At 45.3% G+C, this 17675-nt stretch overlaps 1 protein-coding gene across 3 annotated transcripts; it reads left to right on the forward strand.

Moving 5' to 3' along the window:
- The first annotated feature begins 218 nt into the window (after positions 1-218).
- On the forward strand, positions 219-17651 carry CAP1 (cyclase associated actin cytoskeleton regulatory protein 1). Of its 3 annotated transcripts, none has more exons than XM_073317961.2 (13): positions 219-304; positions 7004-7116; positions 8577-8677; positions 9422-9499; positions 11543-11686; positions 11770-11855; positions 12989-13094; positions 13216-13393; positions 14103-14293; positions 14531-14654; positions 14754-14836; positions 15364-15507; positions 16264-17651. In XM_073317961.2, exons 2-13 carry the CDS (start codon positions 7014-7016, stop codon positions 16345-16347), a joined length of 1422 nt encoding a protein of 473 aa, XP_073174062.1. In that variant the 5' UTR covers positions 219-304; positions 7004-7013; the 3' UTR covers positions 16348-17651. The 3 variants fall into 3 exon arrangements, with proteins under 3 accessions (XP_073174062.1, XP_073174063.1, XP_073174064.1); XM_073317962.2 differs by having other exon boundaries at positions 235-304; positions 6991-7116; XM_073317963.2 differs by lacking the exon at positions 219-304 and adding an exon at positions 363-461.
- Positions 17652-17675: the final 24 nt, after the last annotated feature.

Below are 17675 nucleotides of genomic sequence, written 5' to 3' on the forward strand. Positions count from 1 at the left end.
CTCAGACCCCACCCGCGGGAGGGAGAAAGCCTGTAGCCCCGCCAGCTCAGACCCCACCCCCCGGGGGCTTAGTCTATAAACGCCACCCCCTCCTCTGGAACTGGAGCGGTAACCCCCCCCACCGACCACGCCCCATCTCATTGGCCAATCCCGAGCCGCCTTCCCGGAGAGGGGCGTGGTCCTCCTCCGGCCCGCCCCCGGCGCGTAGTTCCGGTGCGGCCGGAGGCCGGAAGTGGCGTGCGGCGTGGGGGCTGCTGGGCGGGGGCTGCAGGCGGAAGCGGAGGGAGCAGCGAGCGGAGCAGAGGTGAGTGAGGGAGGGAGCGGCAGGGCTGGGGGGCCCCGCCCGGGCAGGGCGCGGGGGCCGCGGGTCAGAGCCCCCCTCCCCCCCACCCCAGCCTGGGGCACTCGGCTGCCTTGGCTCAGGCAGGGGCCGGACTCGGGTCTCCTGGAGCTGGGGCAGCGTGAGCAGCCGGGGGGCAGGGGTGCGCCGGGGTGAGGGGTGCCTGAGTGTGGGTGGGGGAGCAGGGCCCGCCCCCAGGTCCATGGGGGGGGCGGAAGGTGCCTGAGGGGGTGGGGGAGCAGGGGCCGCCCCCAGGTCCATGGGGGGGGCGGAAGGTGCCTGAGGGGGTGGGGGAGCAGGGGCCGCCCCCAGGTCCATTGGGGGGGGACGGTGCCTGAGGGGGTGGGGGAGCAGGGCCCGCCCCCAGGTCCATGGCGGCGGGGGGGAGACAAGGAGATCAGGACTTTCTGTCCCAAACCAAATAACTATAGCTAAGGTGCTTCTCTGGTCACACATTAAGAATTGATGAAACTTCATTGGGAATATCATTTTAGGGAAATACTTCTGTTTAGTCGTCATATGAGCTGCTTTCTCTGACTAAAGGGGCTTGCATGGAAGTGGGAGGGTGGTTGTGTGTGTGAATCTGCTACTCTAGAAACAAAACAAAGTTAAACAGGGTCACTTAACTATTCAATAAGTAACAAATATTCATAAGTGTGCTTCTCTTGCTATGGTCAGTTTAATAAAGACTCTTACAGATGTCATCCGTTAAGTCAGGAAAAGAGGTTTGGGCTTCTCTGACAACTTCCTGCCCTTACGGTTGGCAGTAAGCAACACTTCTGTTGTCAATCTGAGCTTAACAGGAAGAGTGCATCCTTTTGACTGTTACTGAAATAAGTAGATCCAAGTACTTTGCAGGGGAGTTGCTAAATTTGTGTGTATTCATAAAGCATTTTTCAGTCCTCAGGTGGAAGGCTTACTATACCAGTGTAAAGTGCTGTAGAGCTCTAACAGTGTAGGTCTGATTTCCTCCATTTAGCACTGTTCTGTGAATTGAAGTAGGAGTAAATATAAATAATGGTGAAAAAATCCTCTAGTGAAAACCTTGTGTGAAATCTGGCTCAAAATCTAGAAAGCGGTGATCCCATTCTGCCCTGCTCGATTTCACTTTAGTTCTTTTCGTGTTCTCTATGTATATAAATTTCCCCACTGTATTTTCCACTGAATGCATCCGATGAAGTGAGCTGCAGCTCATGAAAGCTTATGCTCAAATAAATTTGTTAGTCTCTAAGGTGCCACAAGCACTCCTTTTCTTTTGCGAATACAGACTAACACAGCTGCTACTCTGAAACCTGTCTTTAGTTCTTCTGAATGCCAGTTCTTCACTGTTGACGTATAAAAAGAAAAGGAGGACTTGTGGCACCTTAGAGACTAACCAATTTATTTGAGCATGAGCTTTCGTGAGCTACAGCTCACTTCATCGGTGCCACAAGTACTCCTTTTCTTTTTGCGAATACAGACTAACACGGCTGTTACTCTGAAACCTGTTGACCTATAGTCATTAAACTGAAAGCTGGGCATTTCACATGCCTATTCATCTTTCTGCAGATGTGTAGTGTGATAGATTGACATATTAGAAAGCAAACCAGAGGTGTAGACTAAAGAGATTGGTGTCTCTCAATGACTCATTCAGACATGAGAGGTGAACTTGGGCACTGTGTCCAAATTCGAACTACAGTACTGCATATGTCTTAGTACTGCAGTGCCGGAAGAATTTTCCTTTAATAAGAACAGGCCAGCTACATCAAACCACTGGTGCCTCTCTACATGTCACTCTGATGTTCCCTTTCTCTTGTTCTCTGTACTGCTGTTTTCTCCTCTCACCCTTCCATTTCACAGTGAAATTGATATCTCAGTTTCATGATCAAAATGCAACTGATCATCATGTCTTCACTATGCTGCTCCACTGTCACATAAAATTGGAGCAGTGGCTCTTCTGTGCTAAAACTCAGGATTTGTCATGCCAGCTTCTGGTACCATGCTAGAAGTTGCCAACATCTGGATTAGATACACATGGGAATGAAGGATTGGATTGTAGGAAATTAACCTGGGAAAAGCACTCTGTCCTGTTGTAACAAAAGTTAACATTCTTCTCTCAGAAAATCAAACGGGAGAAAAGTTAAAATGGATGTTTTGTGATTTTGAGGACTCTAGAATACTTCTCAACTTCTAAGGAGCCTTTTGTGTCCATGGTTTATCAGCTTTAAACAAAGCAATCTCTACCCAAGGAAGCATATTCAGAACTCCTTCGGTCCTGGATCCGTGACGCAAAATTTAGTACAGTGTCAAACTAGCTTAAATGTTGAGGTTCCAAATTATTTGTAAGATTAGGTGTAGGTTACGTACTCCGATTTTAAAAAGAGGGAATCTGTGCTAGACTATTCACCCTGACAGGAAACGTAGCAAGATACTCGACAAGTGCAAATCTTGTATTCCAGGTAATTCTAGTGAACAAAGATTCCTTCAGAGTCACTTCACTCTATTAACACAACTTCTTTCTAAGAAGTTTGTTTGGCACTTTTTATTCAGGTAAAACTTCTAGTGACTTCGGTGGAAGTTGTTACTCAGGAGTGCTGAATAGGATCCAAATAGATGGTTGACTTTATCTCTCTTATCTAACAGAATATCAGTATGGGATAACTTTCTAAATCCGAAATAAAAAGTTGTAATTCTGAGATATTGGCCCTAAATATCTTAATTTCAGGACCAATGTCAAAAAGTATTTAGACTAGAGAACCTTGTGTCTTGGCAGCAATCAGGGACTAGCAGTAGCAGTGTATTCACTGCTAGGCCTGGCAACTCCCAAGATGCATCAGACCCTAAATCAGTCACTCTGATTACTGTCTTGCTCTCCTTCAAGTAAAGCCTGATTCAAATGGTGTACTGAACAGCTAGTTAGAAACAGATTCTTAAGCTTTTAGAAGATACAGATCTCGGAAGTAGTATGAAACCTCCCAGGAGGTCAGCTGAGAGTGTCAACTTAGTCTTTTATTTTCTCATCTTAATTGAGAAATTGTCCCATCTTAGCTCCTCAGGACTGTGGAAACAGGAAGAACTCTTAATGCTGTTGGCAACATGAGGCTCACTACTGCTCATACTTTGCAAAAAGTGAATCTGAGCAGAGGTGCACATCTAAATCTAAGATGTGGGGGACTATTGAGAGGTTATAAAACTAACATTCAGTTATACTGAAAAATGATTAAACCAGATGACAACAACATTAAAATCTCGTATCTTGATCTGCCAAGCTAGAAGTACTTCCCCAAACCAATATAGATTATATCCGGACCTGTTCATTTTACTAAGCACTGGACTTGGTCTGGTTATTGGAAAGACTGTCAATCCCTGACTGACACTCCCCAAAATAGAAAACTCCCTCCGGTGCAGTATTGTTTTTCTTGGATTAATTAGCAGTTATACCTCTTATTGTTTTGAGTCCTGTACAGGGCAGATTGCTAGGTATAGTTGGAAGGCCTATGTCTGTGCCAGGGTGTGTTTACCTTCAGGGCCGGAGAAAATTATCTTAATGTTGGCAAGTAGCTTAAAACCAAAAATATTTTCAGATACTCTGGAGGTGGATTGATCTCTCAGCCAGAGTGAAAAGCGTGGAGGTTCAACATGAGTTCTTAACTGGCCTGCTAACAGAGCTGAAACTAGTTATAGTTGGTTCTTGAAGACTTGACTTGTAACTATTAACAGAACAACAACATCTGAAAAACTTCCCATATAAACAAGACCTAAACCTAAATTCTGGAATATAACTCCAATGTTGTAGTCTCCTCTGAACCTCAAACTCTTGGTTATCCGAAGGGCTAGCCCTGATGTTTGAATTAAGATTTCAGTTCAGAAAGACTTTGAAGTTATCCAGGACACACACTGAGACAGATAATTTTTGTCCACTGCAATCTGTATCACCCCCCCGTTACAGAAAGTGGAATCTCAGTTTTGTTTGTATCTCATTGCAGTAAAGAACTTCAGAGAACCAAATTAATCTATAAATCGTGGATTCTATAATTTTATTACATTTTGTTTCAGCATTTCACGTTATATTAGATGACTGCTCAACCAGTGCAATAGTACGATCTTTTTTCCTCACAAAATTCTAGATTCTGGTTTGCAGATTCTATTCTTATCAATATCAGTATGATTCTTGTCTGTATAATGAGATGTCTCTTTATTTAAATAGCACCTTGATGCTATTTACATCTGGAGGGTAGAAGAGAGAGCACAGCAAGTAGTGTGAACTATGCTATGTTGTTCTGGTGAAGGCTGGCTGAAGTGTGGCAGACTCCTTCCAGAGTTCACATCACCAGCAATTGTCACTTGGTGCAGTGGCAGCAGAATCAAAGTGATTACTTTATAAGCTCCGTCCTAATGCAGAGGGTGTCTGTCTCAACTAAACAGATGGTGAATTAATTTCATCTTCATGTGGTGCTAGGTTCACAGAAGTGACCGCAAATGCCATGCATGTAGGGTTTTCCTGGCACAGGCTACAAGCTGCCCAAGAAGATTCTGACAGATCAGTGGTGGGAATGAGGGAGTCCATCTGAAGTTCTGCGGGATCTTTAGTAACATTACTCTGGTTTCAGCAGCTTGCCTGGGAGGGGTGTTGTGCATTCCGCTGTGTACAGGCCTGCAACATGTTGAATTCCTCTGGGCTGGAAACTGTCCTCCATCTGGGTTCTTTCATGTTATTCATAATCCCTATCTGAAATGCAGACAGACACTCAGGGTAACATGATCTGATCAGATTAGAGCCCCATATGGACTGGAGTAGGGATCAGTGGTGCAGAATGGCAGCTTTGTCTGCTCACTGTTCTGTAAACCTGAGATCCTTTTGGAAACATGCTTCATTAAAACATGTATGGAACTCACTTCCCTGAGTTTCTGGAGTGCAGCACCTACAACTGATGGCAGGTTTGGGGTTTGGTTTTTTTTTTTTTTTTTTTTTGGTTCCTTCTGGAATACAGGGTGGGACAGGAGGAGTCAAGAGCTACGTCGTCATCTTTGTTGTACAGAGTGGGATTCATGTGTACCTGGGGTCTCCTGCTGAGGTAGAGCACTGAGATCCTGTGCTTGGTATCCTGCACCCTAGGAAATAGACGAGAGTTGATCATGTTGCCTACATTAGTGATTAACATCACACACGCACCTCAAACTTCTCTAAACTCTTTCTTGCTGTAACTTGTCTAGTAGCTGCTGATCACCTTTCTATAGTGAACTAGAGGAGAGGCTGTTCCAAGGAGGAAATTGCTCTCTTCCTCTCTGAAGTTGAGTAAATATGCTGGGGTAGAACATTGCATCAGATCCCTCTCCCCCTATTCCACCCCCATCCCATCCTCCTTTCTTCCGTGTTTCAGTGGCTCTTTTGCTGGTTCTTCATATGAAGAGAGTGATGAAAGTGACCTTGTTTTTCCTAGTGACATCAGTGTTCCTTGTGACTAATGCTGGATCCTCCATGGGATAGGGGAAAATAAACATTTTATAGCACGATTTGGGAGGCTTGCAAACAAAAAGCAAAACTAGTTAAAACTAGTTAAGTTTGATTTACAAGGCAGATCTATTCTCAGCTTTTTAAATAGAGCCAAACAAATCTAATTTCCTTTTTGAGTATGTTAGAGCCAGTGACTGAAGATGAAATTCTTCCTGTTAAGGTTCTGAGCTCTGGAGGCCGTCTGCAATAAAAGGAAGTTGTGTGTTCAGGCTGCAATCGTGATTCATGCTTCAAAATGTCTTAATGTCTGGTGATAAGATGGAAGCGTGTGACTGGCTGCTTGCTGACCCTTCCCTGCATTCCCTTTGGGTTAGTGTTCAGAGGGTGAACTCTGAAGCTCTCTGGTGCTGAGCAAGGCAGGAGCTAATAGAAAGTTTTATTTTACTTCTCCAAATGAGAAGCTTAAATGACTAATGTGCTTAAATCACCCTGGTCCATCGCTGGGAGACTAGTTCCCCCAGGATAGATAGAAAGTATTAACAGGGGACGCATTGTTTCAGAAGCAGCTTCGCATTCTGCTCCTGTGCAGCTGCTTGTCTTGGCTTGTGCCAGAAATGTCTTGGTTTAGCATGCTAATTCTGTGGGTTGAGACATTGCTGGAGTCTTGGAATTCAGGGGTGGGTGTGGCCACCTCAACTGTGTTTGCAGAATCAAAACCACTGAAACTTATCTGCAATTATCTCTTCTAGCGAAGCCGTTACACATGTAGAAAAAGAACCAGCCCTTTGATAGCAATCATACTACAAGTCAGTTATGGTCATAATCAGAGCTGTGGTCCATTTTCCTGTATTCTGTATGCAGAGTCTTATACCTCACCTACCGCCATGGTATCTGAGCACTTACACCAAAATATCTGAACGTTCTCCTTGTCAGTCTAATATGGATATGCTATGAATTACCATGCAGTAGACACTATTTGGTCATTATGGATTGGCCAATGGAGCCCTCTGATGGGTTCTGACAGCTGGGCTATCAAAAGAGTTATCTGAACAATGGGTAAGCGTGCTACATAGTCTAAAATGCCTAAACTGGGTGATGTGAGGCTAGAATAAGATTCCCCCTCTGACTGGGGAATGACTAACATTCAGAATGCTAAGTAAGCCCATCAGAATATTGAGCATTCTGATGATGTGCGTGAGGAGCTAATTGTGAGTAGTCTGTCTCTGCAGGTGGTGAGCAATGACAGATATGCAAAGCCTGGTTGAGCGGTTGGAGAAGGCTGTGGGTCGCTTGGAAGCTGTGTCCCAAAGCCCTGGCATGTATGGAGATGACTCTTCCAAAGGTAGGGACCCTCTGCTGCAAATCCCTGTATCAATACTGAACACATTGTACGGTTGATGTTGATTGTACTATACATTGAAAGTACCGATTCTGGAAGATGCTCTGCAGAGCGTGCAAGCTGATGTTGGGTAAGCCTGAATAGCTGTACCAGGAGGGGAAGTGAGTTTCACACAGATAACATGCCGACATACACTCAAATGCAGGGGGGGCCTGTGGTTATTGTACTGTTAAAACAAGAACTTCCTGTGGGTGCAGTACTTCCCTTGTCTCCTTACAGCCAAGCTGCTTCTTTCTTAAGCAAAAGTGCGTTTAGACCAGCATCCATCGGCATGCTTGAGGATTAGCAGCAGTGCCACATATACAGTAATTCCTCGCTTAATGCTGTAGTTATGTTCCTGAAAAATGCTACTTTAAGTGAAACCATGTTAAGCTAATCCAGTTTCCCCATAAGAATTAATGTAAACGCAGGGGTAGGTTCCAGGGACATTTTTTCGCTAGAAAAGACATACACACACACAGTATAAGTTTTAAATAATTTAATACTGTACACAGCAATGATGATTGTGAAGCTTGGTTGAGGTGGTGAAGTCAGAGTGTGGAAGAGGGTGGGATATTTCCCAGGGAATGCCTTGCTGCTAAATGACGAACTAGCACTCCCATTGTTGTTAATGTATCTTCACACTCTACAAGGCAGCACGAATGGAGGGAGGGGAGACAGGATGGCAGAGGGAGACAGACACACCCTTGTGTGTGAGATGCGCATTGCCCCTTTAAGTACGCTGACCCTACTCTTAAGTACACTGCCTTTTTAAGTAGATCAGCAAGTTGAGACAGCAGCTGCTGCCAGCAAGTTCCCTCCGTCCTGAGCCCTGTCCTGTCCCATACCCTCCGCGCTGTGGAGATGGGGGTACAGGAGCAGAGGGGGACACCCTGACATTAGCACCCCTCTTCCCCCCTCCGCCTGCCCAGCAAGAGCAGCTCCAAGGCAGAGGGCAGGAGCAGCACATGGCAGTGGGGGGAGGCACAGCTGAACTGCCTGGCAATTGATAGCCCTAGGGCGGCGGCTGCACAGGGAATTTAGAGGAGCTGGGGCTGATGGGGGTGCAAGGGGGTGGGGGGGGGCTGCTGACCCTCCCTGATTCCCCACCAGCTAGCTCCAACGGGCTGCTCTTTCTGCAAGCAGTGGCCAAAGCAGGCGACTGCCAAACAACGTTATAAAGGAGCATTGCGCAACTTTAAACGAGCAAGTTCTCTAATTGATCAGCAACGTAACAATGTTAACCGGGAGGATGTTAAGTGAGGGATTCCTGTACACTCTGACTTGCACAATGCTACTCACAAAGTGCTCCGCAAAACTTCAGCGTAAGGAGGGTAGCAGCATTTGCTGAAAATACTCCTGGATACTTCCAGTCTGAGTCCATCTGCTGCCACTTAACACTGCGCACTGTTCTGTTTCCGCAGGAATAGCTAAGTACGTTCAAGCTTTCGACACTCTTCTGGCTGGTCCAGTAGCAGAATATATGAAGATCAGCAAAGACATTGGTGGCGACGTTCAGAAACATGTAAGGATTTAGCTTTCTTTTCCCATGTTGTAAATATATGGCTGACCGCTGCTCTAGACTTTTAAGGGCTGAATAAGAGAAGTCGTTGAGCTTTGCCTCCCTTTCCCCATTCTCTAGAGCAAAGTACAAATATTGGAGGATTCAACACAGGTGTAGATCCCTTGATAACCCACGGGAGATCTCCATCTACCTCTCTATTGTGTATCCCTCTAAGTGGGAGCAGAACTGCCCAATTTCAGTGTTGGTAAATTTTTGTCTTGTCAGTCCTGACTCATCAATTTCTATTGAACTTCTCTCCAAGAATAGGGGCTGTTGTATAAATTGAAAACCAGACCAGATGGCCCAGAATCAGCTGTCTTCATGACTAAACCATGCAAGGGAGGCCAAAAAGATGAACTGGTCCCTGTAAATACTCCTGATATCTATGTGTAGTTACATTGTTCTATCTAGCTATGTTCTATGGCCCCCATTATCATAGTATTTGACCACCTCACAATCTCTTCTATATTTATCTTTAGAATGCCCCATTAGGTAGGGAAACAATATTATCCGCATTTTACAAATAGGGAACTGAAACAGTGAGAGGCCAAGTGACTTGCCCAAGGTCACTTAGAACATCTGTGATGAGCAGGGAATTGAACCCGCATCTCCTGAGTCCCAGGCTAGCACACTGACCACTGGAGCATCTTGTTTGTCTGTGTAAACAATATATCACTGATTTTTTTTTTTCCCCTTCCTCATAAGGCTGAAATGGTCCATACAGGCCTGATGACTGAGAGGGTTCTCCTGGTGACCTCATCGCAATGTCAGCAGCCATCAGCCGTAAGTCTGGAGAACCCTAACGTAGGTCACTCAGAGCTGCATAGGTCTTGGCTAATTGGGAGGAAAACAGCAAGAGCTGAGGAATCTGGGCCCTTAAAATTGCTCCTAAAGAAACCTATCTGGAGTGGAATGAGTTAGCACTCTTCTGATCAGAGTAGCTTGCACAGAGTCTAGTTCCAGAAAGGTTTCAGAGTAGCAGCCGTGTTAGTCTGTATTCACAAAAAGAAAAGGAGTACTTGTGGCACCTTAGAGACTAACCAATTCCAGAAACTGACTCAAGACTCACTGAAACTAGTAGAAAATGCTGAGTATTTTATGGATTTCCCATAACTACCTAAGCTTGTACAATGCACAGGTGGCTCCTTCTCATACCTGCCAGCCTGTACTTGGCTCATATTTCACTTGGCATCTATACTAGATGCAGTTCCTATTTGTTAAGCCATGAATTACAGAACCGAACCTGTGAGACGGGAACAGCGCTGGGAATTGAGTTGATGATACTTAGATTATACAGTGTTCGTAAGTCCTCACAGCACTACACCGAAGATTCTTACCTAGGTAGCATAGGCGTCTGGCTCGATGCTGTGATACCCAAATAAAGGCTAGAGTCATAGGGTCAGTTTTCCTTAGTATGCAGATCAACAATGTCCCCCATGCTGCAGCTTCTCTGACTGGGAGGGGAGTCTGATCCTGCATGCATTGGTTTTCTTCTGCTTATACCTCGACGTATCTAGTGATATGCACCTTAGCCCTTCCTTGCAATGTCCCAGTGGGACAACTGCTACTTCTGCTAATGCTACTTCAGGGTGTCAGGATTTCTGTGCTGCTTCCCCTTTCGTTGCAAAGTACAGTATCACCATACATCTTCAGGGTTCTGTTCCCCTCTTAAACCAGACTGCCTGGGGGACAGAAGTCTGCATAGAAGGCCTTCAGCGCAGGAACCCATTTACCAATTCAACAGATCTGAGACAAGGAAGCCTTGTTTAGAGTGGCTTACTCGTAGCCTTTAATTCCTAGATAGCTTTTTGTAAATGACGTCTTGTGGGTCTCTAGTCAGTTCTGGAGCAGGCACATCCTTGTTTCGTATGCCAAATACTTGAACTCCCTGAAGCTTGTTTACTCAAGCATCCCTTCCCCGATCTTGGCTCTAGATCAGAGCTTCCCAAACTGTAGCCAGGAGTACTTGCTGGTGGTCCGAGAGAACTAGCTGGCCTCCTTTCCGTCTACACCTGAGCAGATAGGAAAGAACAATGAAATGAAGAGCGCAAACAGACTCTTCTTAAAGACACAACATTCTTTGCACTTAAAGAACTTTTAAAAAAAAAATCTGCCTATACTATACTCCATATGTATTGCTGCTGACACAGTGAGATGTATGATCACAACGTATGATGGAAAGGAGGTTGTCCGCACAAACATAAAATCCTACTACTACAAGACCATCTCTGATATAGTTCAAGCTATTAAAGTTTGTCCTATAGTAGAGCAGACCAACCAAATGACCTGGGAAAGCTGCTTCTGAGCAACTGATTTCCTATGTCCAAATCTCTGAATAGACACCGCCGAGCAAGATGCTTTGTGAATATTTAAGCATAAAAAAAAAAAATTAAGGGTCTGAATTGAATTCACAGAAGTAACTTGATTGAAAGTCCAACTCTTTTTCTCTTTAACTTACCCTATCAAGTTTAGATAGCGGAGCAACTTGGGTTTTAATGAACCTGTAAACCAAGACAGCAAAGCAATTTGAAAAGCATCTGAATACTACAGAACCTCTAAAAGGATATTTCTGTCTTCATTATTGATGAGACTTGTCTCAAAGTGCCTCTTGGCTTCGCATTAGTCACAATTTCTGGCTTACTTCCATAGCACTAGTCCAACACAAAACTCTCACTTCTCTACAGGAGGAGCGTGGGGGGCGGGGGCTGTAACTGGAATACTGGCAATACAAAGCTTGTACAAGAGCTGTAGCTTAGGCTTGTGCCAATTGGAATCCATCTAAGAATGGCTGTCTCTGTTTGCCATCCATCCCCTTCTGTGTTGCAGAATAACTTCTCAACGCTACTGAAACCCATTTCAGAGCAAATCCAGGTGGTGCAGAACTTCCGGGAGAAAAATCGTGGCAGCAAACTGTTCAATCACCTATCAGCTGTCAGTGAGAGCATCCCGGCACTGGGCTGGGTGGCTATGGTAAGGACTACAGTGGGTTGTGGGGGGAGCCCGGGATTGCTGCTGCAACAGCCCCTGGTTCTAATATGTTGTATCTTCTCTAGGCCCCAAAGCCTGGCCCCTATGTGAAGGAAATGACGGATGCAGCCATGTTTTACACCAACCGGGTCCTCAAGGACTACAAAGATGTGTAGGTTCAGCTTCACTCTGCAAAGCGGGAGGGATGCAGACAGCTGAATACTGAAATTTCAGTCCCTTGATCTAACTGTGGAGGTGCATGTGGCCCTCCTAGCATGCAGTCCTGAAGGATTAAGATAATAAAATACTTTGGTTCCAGAGATCAGCATCTGCAGTGCTGGTCTGGTAATGCACCATTTAACCTGACAGAACCTTGCCTGCTTCAGCCAAGTCACTTAAAGTTAAACAATACCGAGCTCTTATGTACAAGCCTTTCATCAGTAGACCACAAAGTGTTTCACAGTCTTTAATGTAGTTATCCTCCCAATGCTCCTGTGAGGCAGTGCTGTTATCCCTATTGTACAGATGGGGAACTGAGACACAGAGAGTAAGTGACTTGCCAGAGGTCTGCAGCAGAGCAGTGAATTGAAGCTGGGTCTCCCAAGTCCTAGCTAGTGCCCTATCTCCTTAATTGATCTCCAGAGTGTGGAAATCAAACAGCTGTGAACAAAGCCCTAATGCAAGCTGAACCATCAAGAAAGATGACCCCTCCAAGACATCCCTGAAGCCTTGCCTAGTAAACGTAATACCACTCCTTTCCTTTAGTAGTGGCAGGGTGTGTTTAATACACCTCAGCTTCGGAAACAGCTACGTTCCCAAAAATGTATAGACTGTGACAGGTTTTCTTAGTTTTATGCTATTGGGCAAATCGATGGTAGCAATTCCATTGGCATCCCTCGTGTGTTCACTCCATCCAAAAACCCTCTTAGCTTTTTTCCCCTACGCAGTAAGACATCTTTCCAATATGTTATGCCAACTGAGCATCACCCAGTAGGGTTTAGTTTGTTGCAGGTGTTTTTGTTCTGCAGTCTGTGGACCTTTGACTAGGTGCGGAGGGCTAGCATTCAACAGTGGCTGGCTTACTGACCCGAACGCCCCACTGTCTAATTGCTCACGGTAGCCATCAGGGCTGGGGATTGTAGCCGTTTGCTCTCTCCTTGCATTGGTATTGCTACTCAACTCCAAATAATCTTTGCCAACTAGGGGACAGGGAAATTTAAGGATCCAGTTACAGCCACATGGCTTCAGATCTTTCCTAGATAATAACTTGCACTACTTAGCTTGTGTTTATCTTTGTCCCCTTAGAGATAAGAAACATGTGGACTGGGTGAAAGCTTATCTGAGTATCTGGGCAGAGCTGCAGGCATACATCAAAGAGTATCACACCACTGGACTGACCTGGAGCAAAATGGTGAGTGCTGACTGTATGTTGGCAATCAATACTTCATAACCTAGGGAATCTAATGTTACGGGGACTGTTGCAGCAAGTAGTGATCACTCAGGTTTAACTCCCTCTCGGGCATCTTTTACAGGGTCCTATAGCAAAAGAGATGGGCAATGCACCTGCAGCACCCCCAACTGGTGCTGCTCCTCCACCACCTGGTCCTCCCCCCCCTCCTGCTCCAGGCCCCACAAACTCTGGCTCAGATGACTCTGTTTCCCGCTCAGCACTGTTTGCCCAGATCAATCAGGGAGAAGGCATTACCTCTGGTAAGAAAACTGGGCAACTGAAGGCTGGTGGTGGGCAGCCATTTGGCGAGTAGGTCAACAAAAGAAAACGTTCTAGGTTAAGTCTGCATGGGGTTCTGGGCCACTTATCTGCAAACCCTAAAAAGCTACCTCTGGGATGCAGGAAGAGTTCTCTTACTCAATAGCGTTGCCAGGATGAATGGGCTTGGGCTGCTTAGAACATCAGATACACAAAAGAGCATGGTTAGGATATTGTAGTTTAAAAACGAGCTGGGAGGTAGGGGAGGAGAATTTTGCATGTGCAAACCTGTACACAAATTACCATTTGCACGTTCAATGACCCAGTGAAATGTGGGTGAAACAAAGCTCATGAAAACTTGGTCCTAGATTTGTATATTCCCTACAAAGAGTGAAACAGCTGTGGAATTCTGGCTCTAGTTCTAAACATAACTCTTAAAATCTAGCTCTCAATCTCATATCATTAAATGCTAAAAGCACTTACCTTTCCTCCAGGTCCCTTTCTTCATAGCAATCTTTCATGTTGCCCAGTTCAATGTAGATCATAAACTCTTGAGGAAGAGAACTTGTTTTATGGGTCCTCAGAATTCAGCAGACTGCTATTATAATAGCTGCTGACTTCTGGTGTTTGTTAAACTTGGATCTTGCACACCTAGTAACTTAGCATTATCCAACCAAATGATGCCTGGAGTAACAGTGGTTTCTCTTGTAGCCTTGAAACATGTTCCAGATGATATGAAGACTCACAAGAACCCAGGGCTGAAGAATCAAGGTGGCCCTGTCCGAACAGGACCCAAACCATTCACCGCTCCAAAACCCGCCTGTGCAGCTAACCCACCCAAAAAATCGTCCCCAAAGAAGGAACCGGCGATGCTAGAGCTGGAGGGCAAGAAGTGGAGAGTGGTGAGTGTCCATGTGACAGCCCAGACCGGCTGCTAGAGTGATGGGAATTCAATAGCAGAAGATGGCCCACAAACATCTTTCATTTGAAATAACTCGAAGGTGTCAGCTTGAAGGAACAAGTCCTCTCTGAAGCCTTGTGAATTCTTCAGAAGAGAGCAGGTGACATGACACCTCCAGGCTTCACTCTGTAGCTCTTTAGGGAAACGAGAGTAACTGGTATTTGTCACCCCTTTTCAGGAAAACCAGGATAAAGCCTCCAACCTGGTGATCAGTGACACAGAGCTGAAGCAGGTAGCATATATATACAACTGCACAAACAGTACACTCCAAATCAAGGGCAAAATCAACTCCATCACAGTGGGTAAGAGCTGTGGTCCAAATGGGCTGTGCATGCTGGCACATCAGAGGGCTGTGGAGTGGGAGTTGTAGTACTATGAGCTCTTTTCTTTCTCCCCTGCAGATAACTGTAAGAAGCTAGGTCTGGTGTTTGATGATGTGGTGGGCATCGTGGAGATCATAAACTGCAGGGACATTAAAGTTCAGGTAATTACCCACAACCCTCCTTGTGACTGACTGTATAGAACTCTGCCCTGCATTATGTTGTGGTGCCTTAACAGATCTGGCGGTTCGCTTTGCAGGGGACAAGCTAATGAAGCCTCTTGAGAAAACACATCGAACTCCCTCTATGTAGGGGTTTTCAAACAGCGCTGAATCAAGCTGTCTAAACAGGCTTGCAGAATGGAAAACAAACTCCTCATACTGAGGATAGATTTTGGATGGATTATCCACCCTAAGGAAGGCAGTGTAATCTAGTAGCTAAAGCAAGGGGCTGAGGGTAGGAGTCTGTTCTAATTTCTATCCCAGCATTCCATTTGTGGTGATGGGCAAGTTGCTCAACTTCCATTAGCCTTCCATGGAACCAAGTTAATACTTGCTTCCCTCCAGAGATATGGTAGAGTTCAGTGTAGAAGACTTAATCCCTGGAGGATAATATAAAACAGTGAACTATAGTGGTTCCCTGGGATAAGCAGATGCTACTGTAACCACCTCCCTGCTGTTTTCCTCACTAGGTAATGGGTAAAGTGCCAACAATTTCCATCAACAAGACAGATGGATGCCACGTGTACCTGAGCAAGAGCTCCCTAGACTGTGAGATTGTCAGTGCCAAGTCTTCAGAGATGAACGTCCTCATACCCACCGAGAGTGGTGACTTTGTAAGTGTTTCCTCTTCCTGAAATGAGTGGAGAGAGCTGTAAGGGGCGGAGTGAACAGAGGGGCGGGCCTTGATCAACAGCAGGAATCAGAGCGATTAAGCAGTATGGCATCGTGTCAGGTCACATCTTGTTCCATTGTCTTACTGAGACAAAAACTAACCCCTCCCAGCGAAGGATGTTCATTGAATGACCTGTCAATAGAGCCCTTCTCTGGTATCTAGATACTGCCCCAGATTCCACCCCTTACATGGTGGATTCTTGAAACCCATCAAACTTAAGACGTAGGTGTCTTCCCTTGATCTGTCTTCTCTGAAGCCAAATTCGCTAGCTCCTAACCAGATGGCACTTTCTATGAAGACACTGTTGTTGGAAGTAACCCTCGACCCTCCTAGGTCCCGTGAGGAATGAAATGTGGCTATGGTAACACAGTGTGATATTAACTTTAGACTTGTTCAGTTTAATCTTCTAAAAAAAGCTGTGACTTGCTAAATGTAGCATCTACTTCCCAAACCAGTTTTTGGTCTTTATTTGGATTTTAAATCAAATTTTGTCCATTCTTTTTGCCTGTGTCCCAAACAACATGTCTGTAGTGCTCAAAACACTAAAGAGCAATACAGAAAGAGGGTAGTAACTTCCTAGCGCAGTGAAAATGATTCTTTGTCTGCCACTAGGTTTGTCAGGCTAGGCAGGACAGGAATAGTCTCTGATTTATATGAAAGACTAGACGTTTCACAACAGATTTCTTTCACCCTCCAGAACGAGTTCCCTATCCCTGAACAGTTCAAGTCCCTGTGGAATGGGCAGAAGCTGGTTACCAGTGTGACGGAAATTGCTGGCTAAGCAGAATGGCATTGGGACTTGTGCCTCCCCTTGCCCTGGCTGTGGGACAAATCTGCTTTCAGATGATTCTCTTAGATTTCCTGTACCTTTCTGCTCTCAAACTGCTTCTCTGTCTTCTACCTGAGAGACACAGCTACCTGCCTTCACTGAAATACCTCGGGCTGGGATTTGGTGTAGGGTGGCTGGTCAGTTGATCATCTGCATCTATCAGCAGGAAGGTGCATCATCCCCCTCTTGTCAGATTTAACCACACCAATCAATTACGTCTGACTCCTGGCGAACTTCAGAGCCAGGATTGGTGGTTGGCCTTCAGATTGTTCCATGGGTTTGTATTGTGTTATCTTCAGACAAATTGTTCATGTGAGAAAGGAATGTTGTCCCCCTGTGAATTGACATAATGGTGTCCTTATCAGGGTCCATAGTTCCCAGCTTGGTAAGTTGAGCTGGCAGGTGTGTTTCAAGAAGGTACTGGGAGCTGCTACTAACTCCAGCAATGTGTACTAATCAGTCAGTGGCATAACAAGATATGGGGAATGGCTTTGCTGGACCAAAGGCTGAGGACTGGGTGTGTAGCATTCCACCTTGAGTTTCCCTTTCAACACTCCTATTTGCTCTGTGTAATTCTCTTTGTGCCATGATGGGGAGCTTTGCAGTAAACAGGGGCCACGGAAGACTGCATTGGAGTAAATGATCCACTCTGCTGTCTGTCCAAGGTTAGAAGCTGAAGTTTCCACTTCCTTATGAGCCCTTCTCCAAAAGGGATCTTCACCCAAGGGGGTCCTTCTAAGCAGCTGAACTCAAGTTCAGTCTTCCAAGACAGTTCTTCTGAACATATCTCTCCTTCCCAGTGAGGGATGCTTCTTCATTCAAAATTCAGTATTTGTTTTGTAAACAAGAGTTCGACTAAGTCAGTTCCATCGTTCATCCTCACTCATGCTGAGTTACTATTGAATGTGACACTGTTCTCAGCCTCTCCCCTTCCCCTGTTGCTTGGCTCTATGCTCTACTGGAGGCTTGCAGCCTCTTTTCCAGGGCCTGCATTGACCTGTAAAGGGAGCTGCATATGCTTTACCTTTGTGTTTCCCTGTCTCTGGTGGCATCAGCAGATCTGACTGCATTTCCTCTGTACATTGTCAATGGTTTTTTCTCTAGGATGAAACTCACAAAATATGCAATTTTTTTTTTATTTTGAGATTGTCCTGTAACTTGTACTCATCTTCTCCTGAGGCTTGTGGAAAAAACCTTTCTTATGTACTTAAAATTATACAAAAGATAGAATAAAGTTCATGCCAACCTGCTCCTTACACGAGCCCTTGTTTGCTGTTCAG

The sequence above is a fragment of the Lepidochelys kempii genome, chromosome 19 (assembly GCF_965140285.1).
Source record: "Lepidochelys kempii isolate rLepKem1 chromosome 19, rLepKem1.hap1, whole genome shotgun sequence".
Lineage (NCBI taxonomy): Eukaryota > Metazoa > Chordata > Testudines > Cheloniidae > Lepidochelys > Lepidochelys kempii.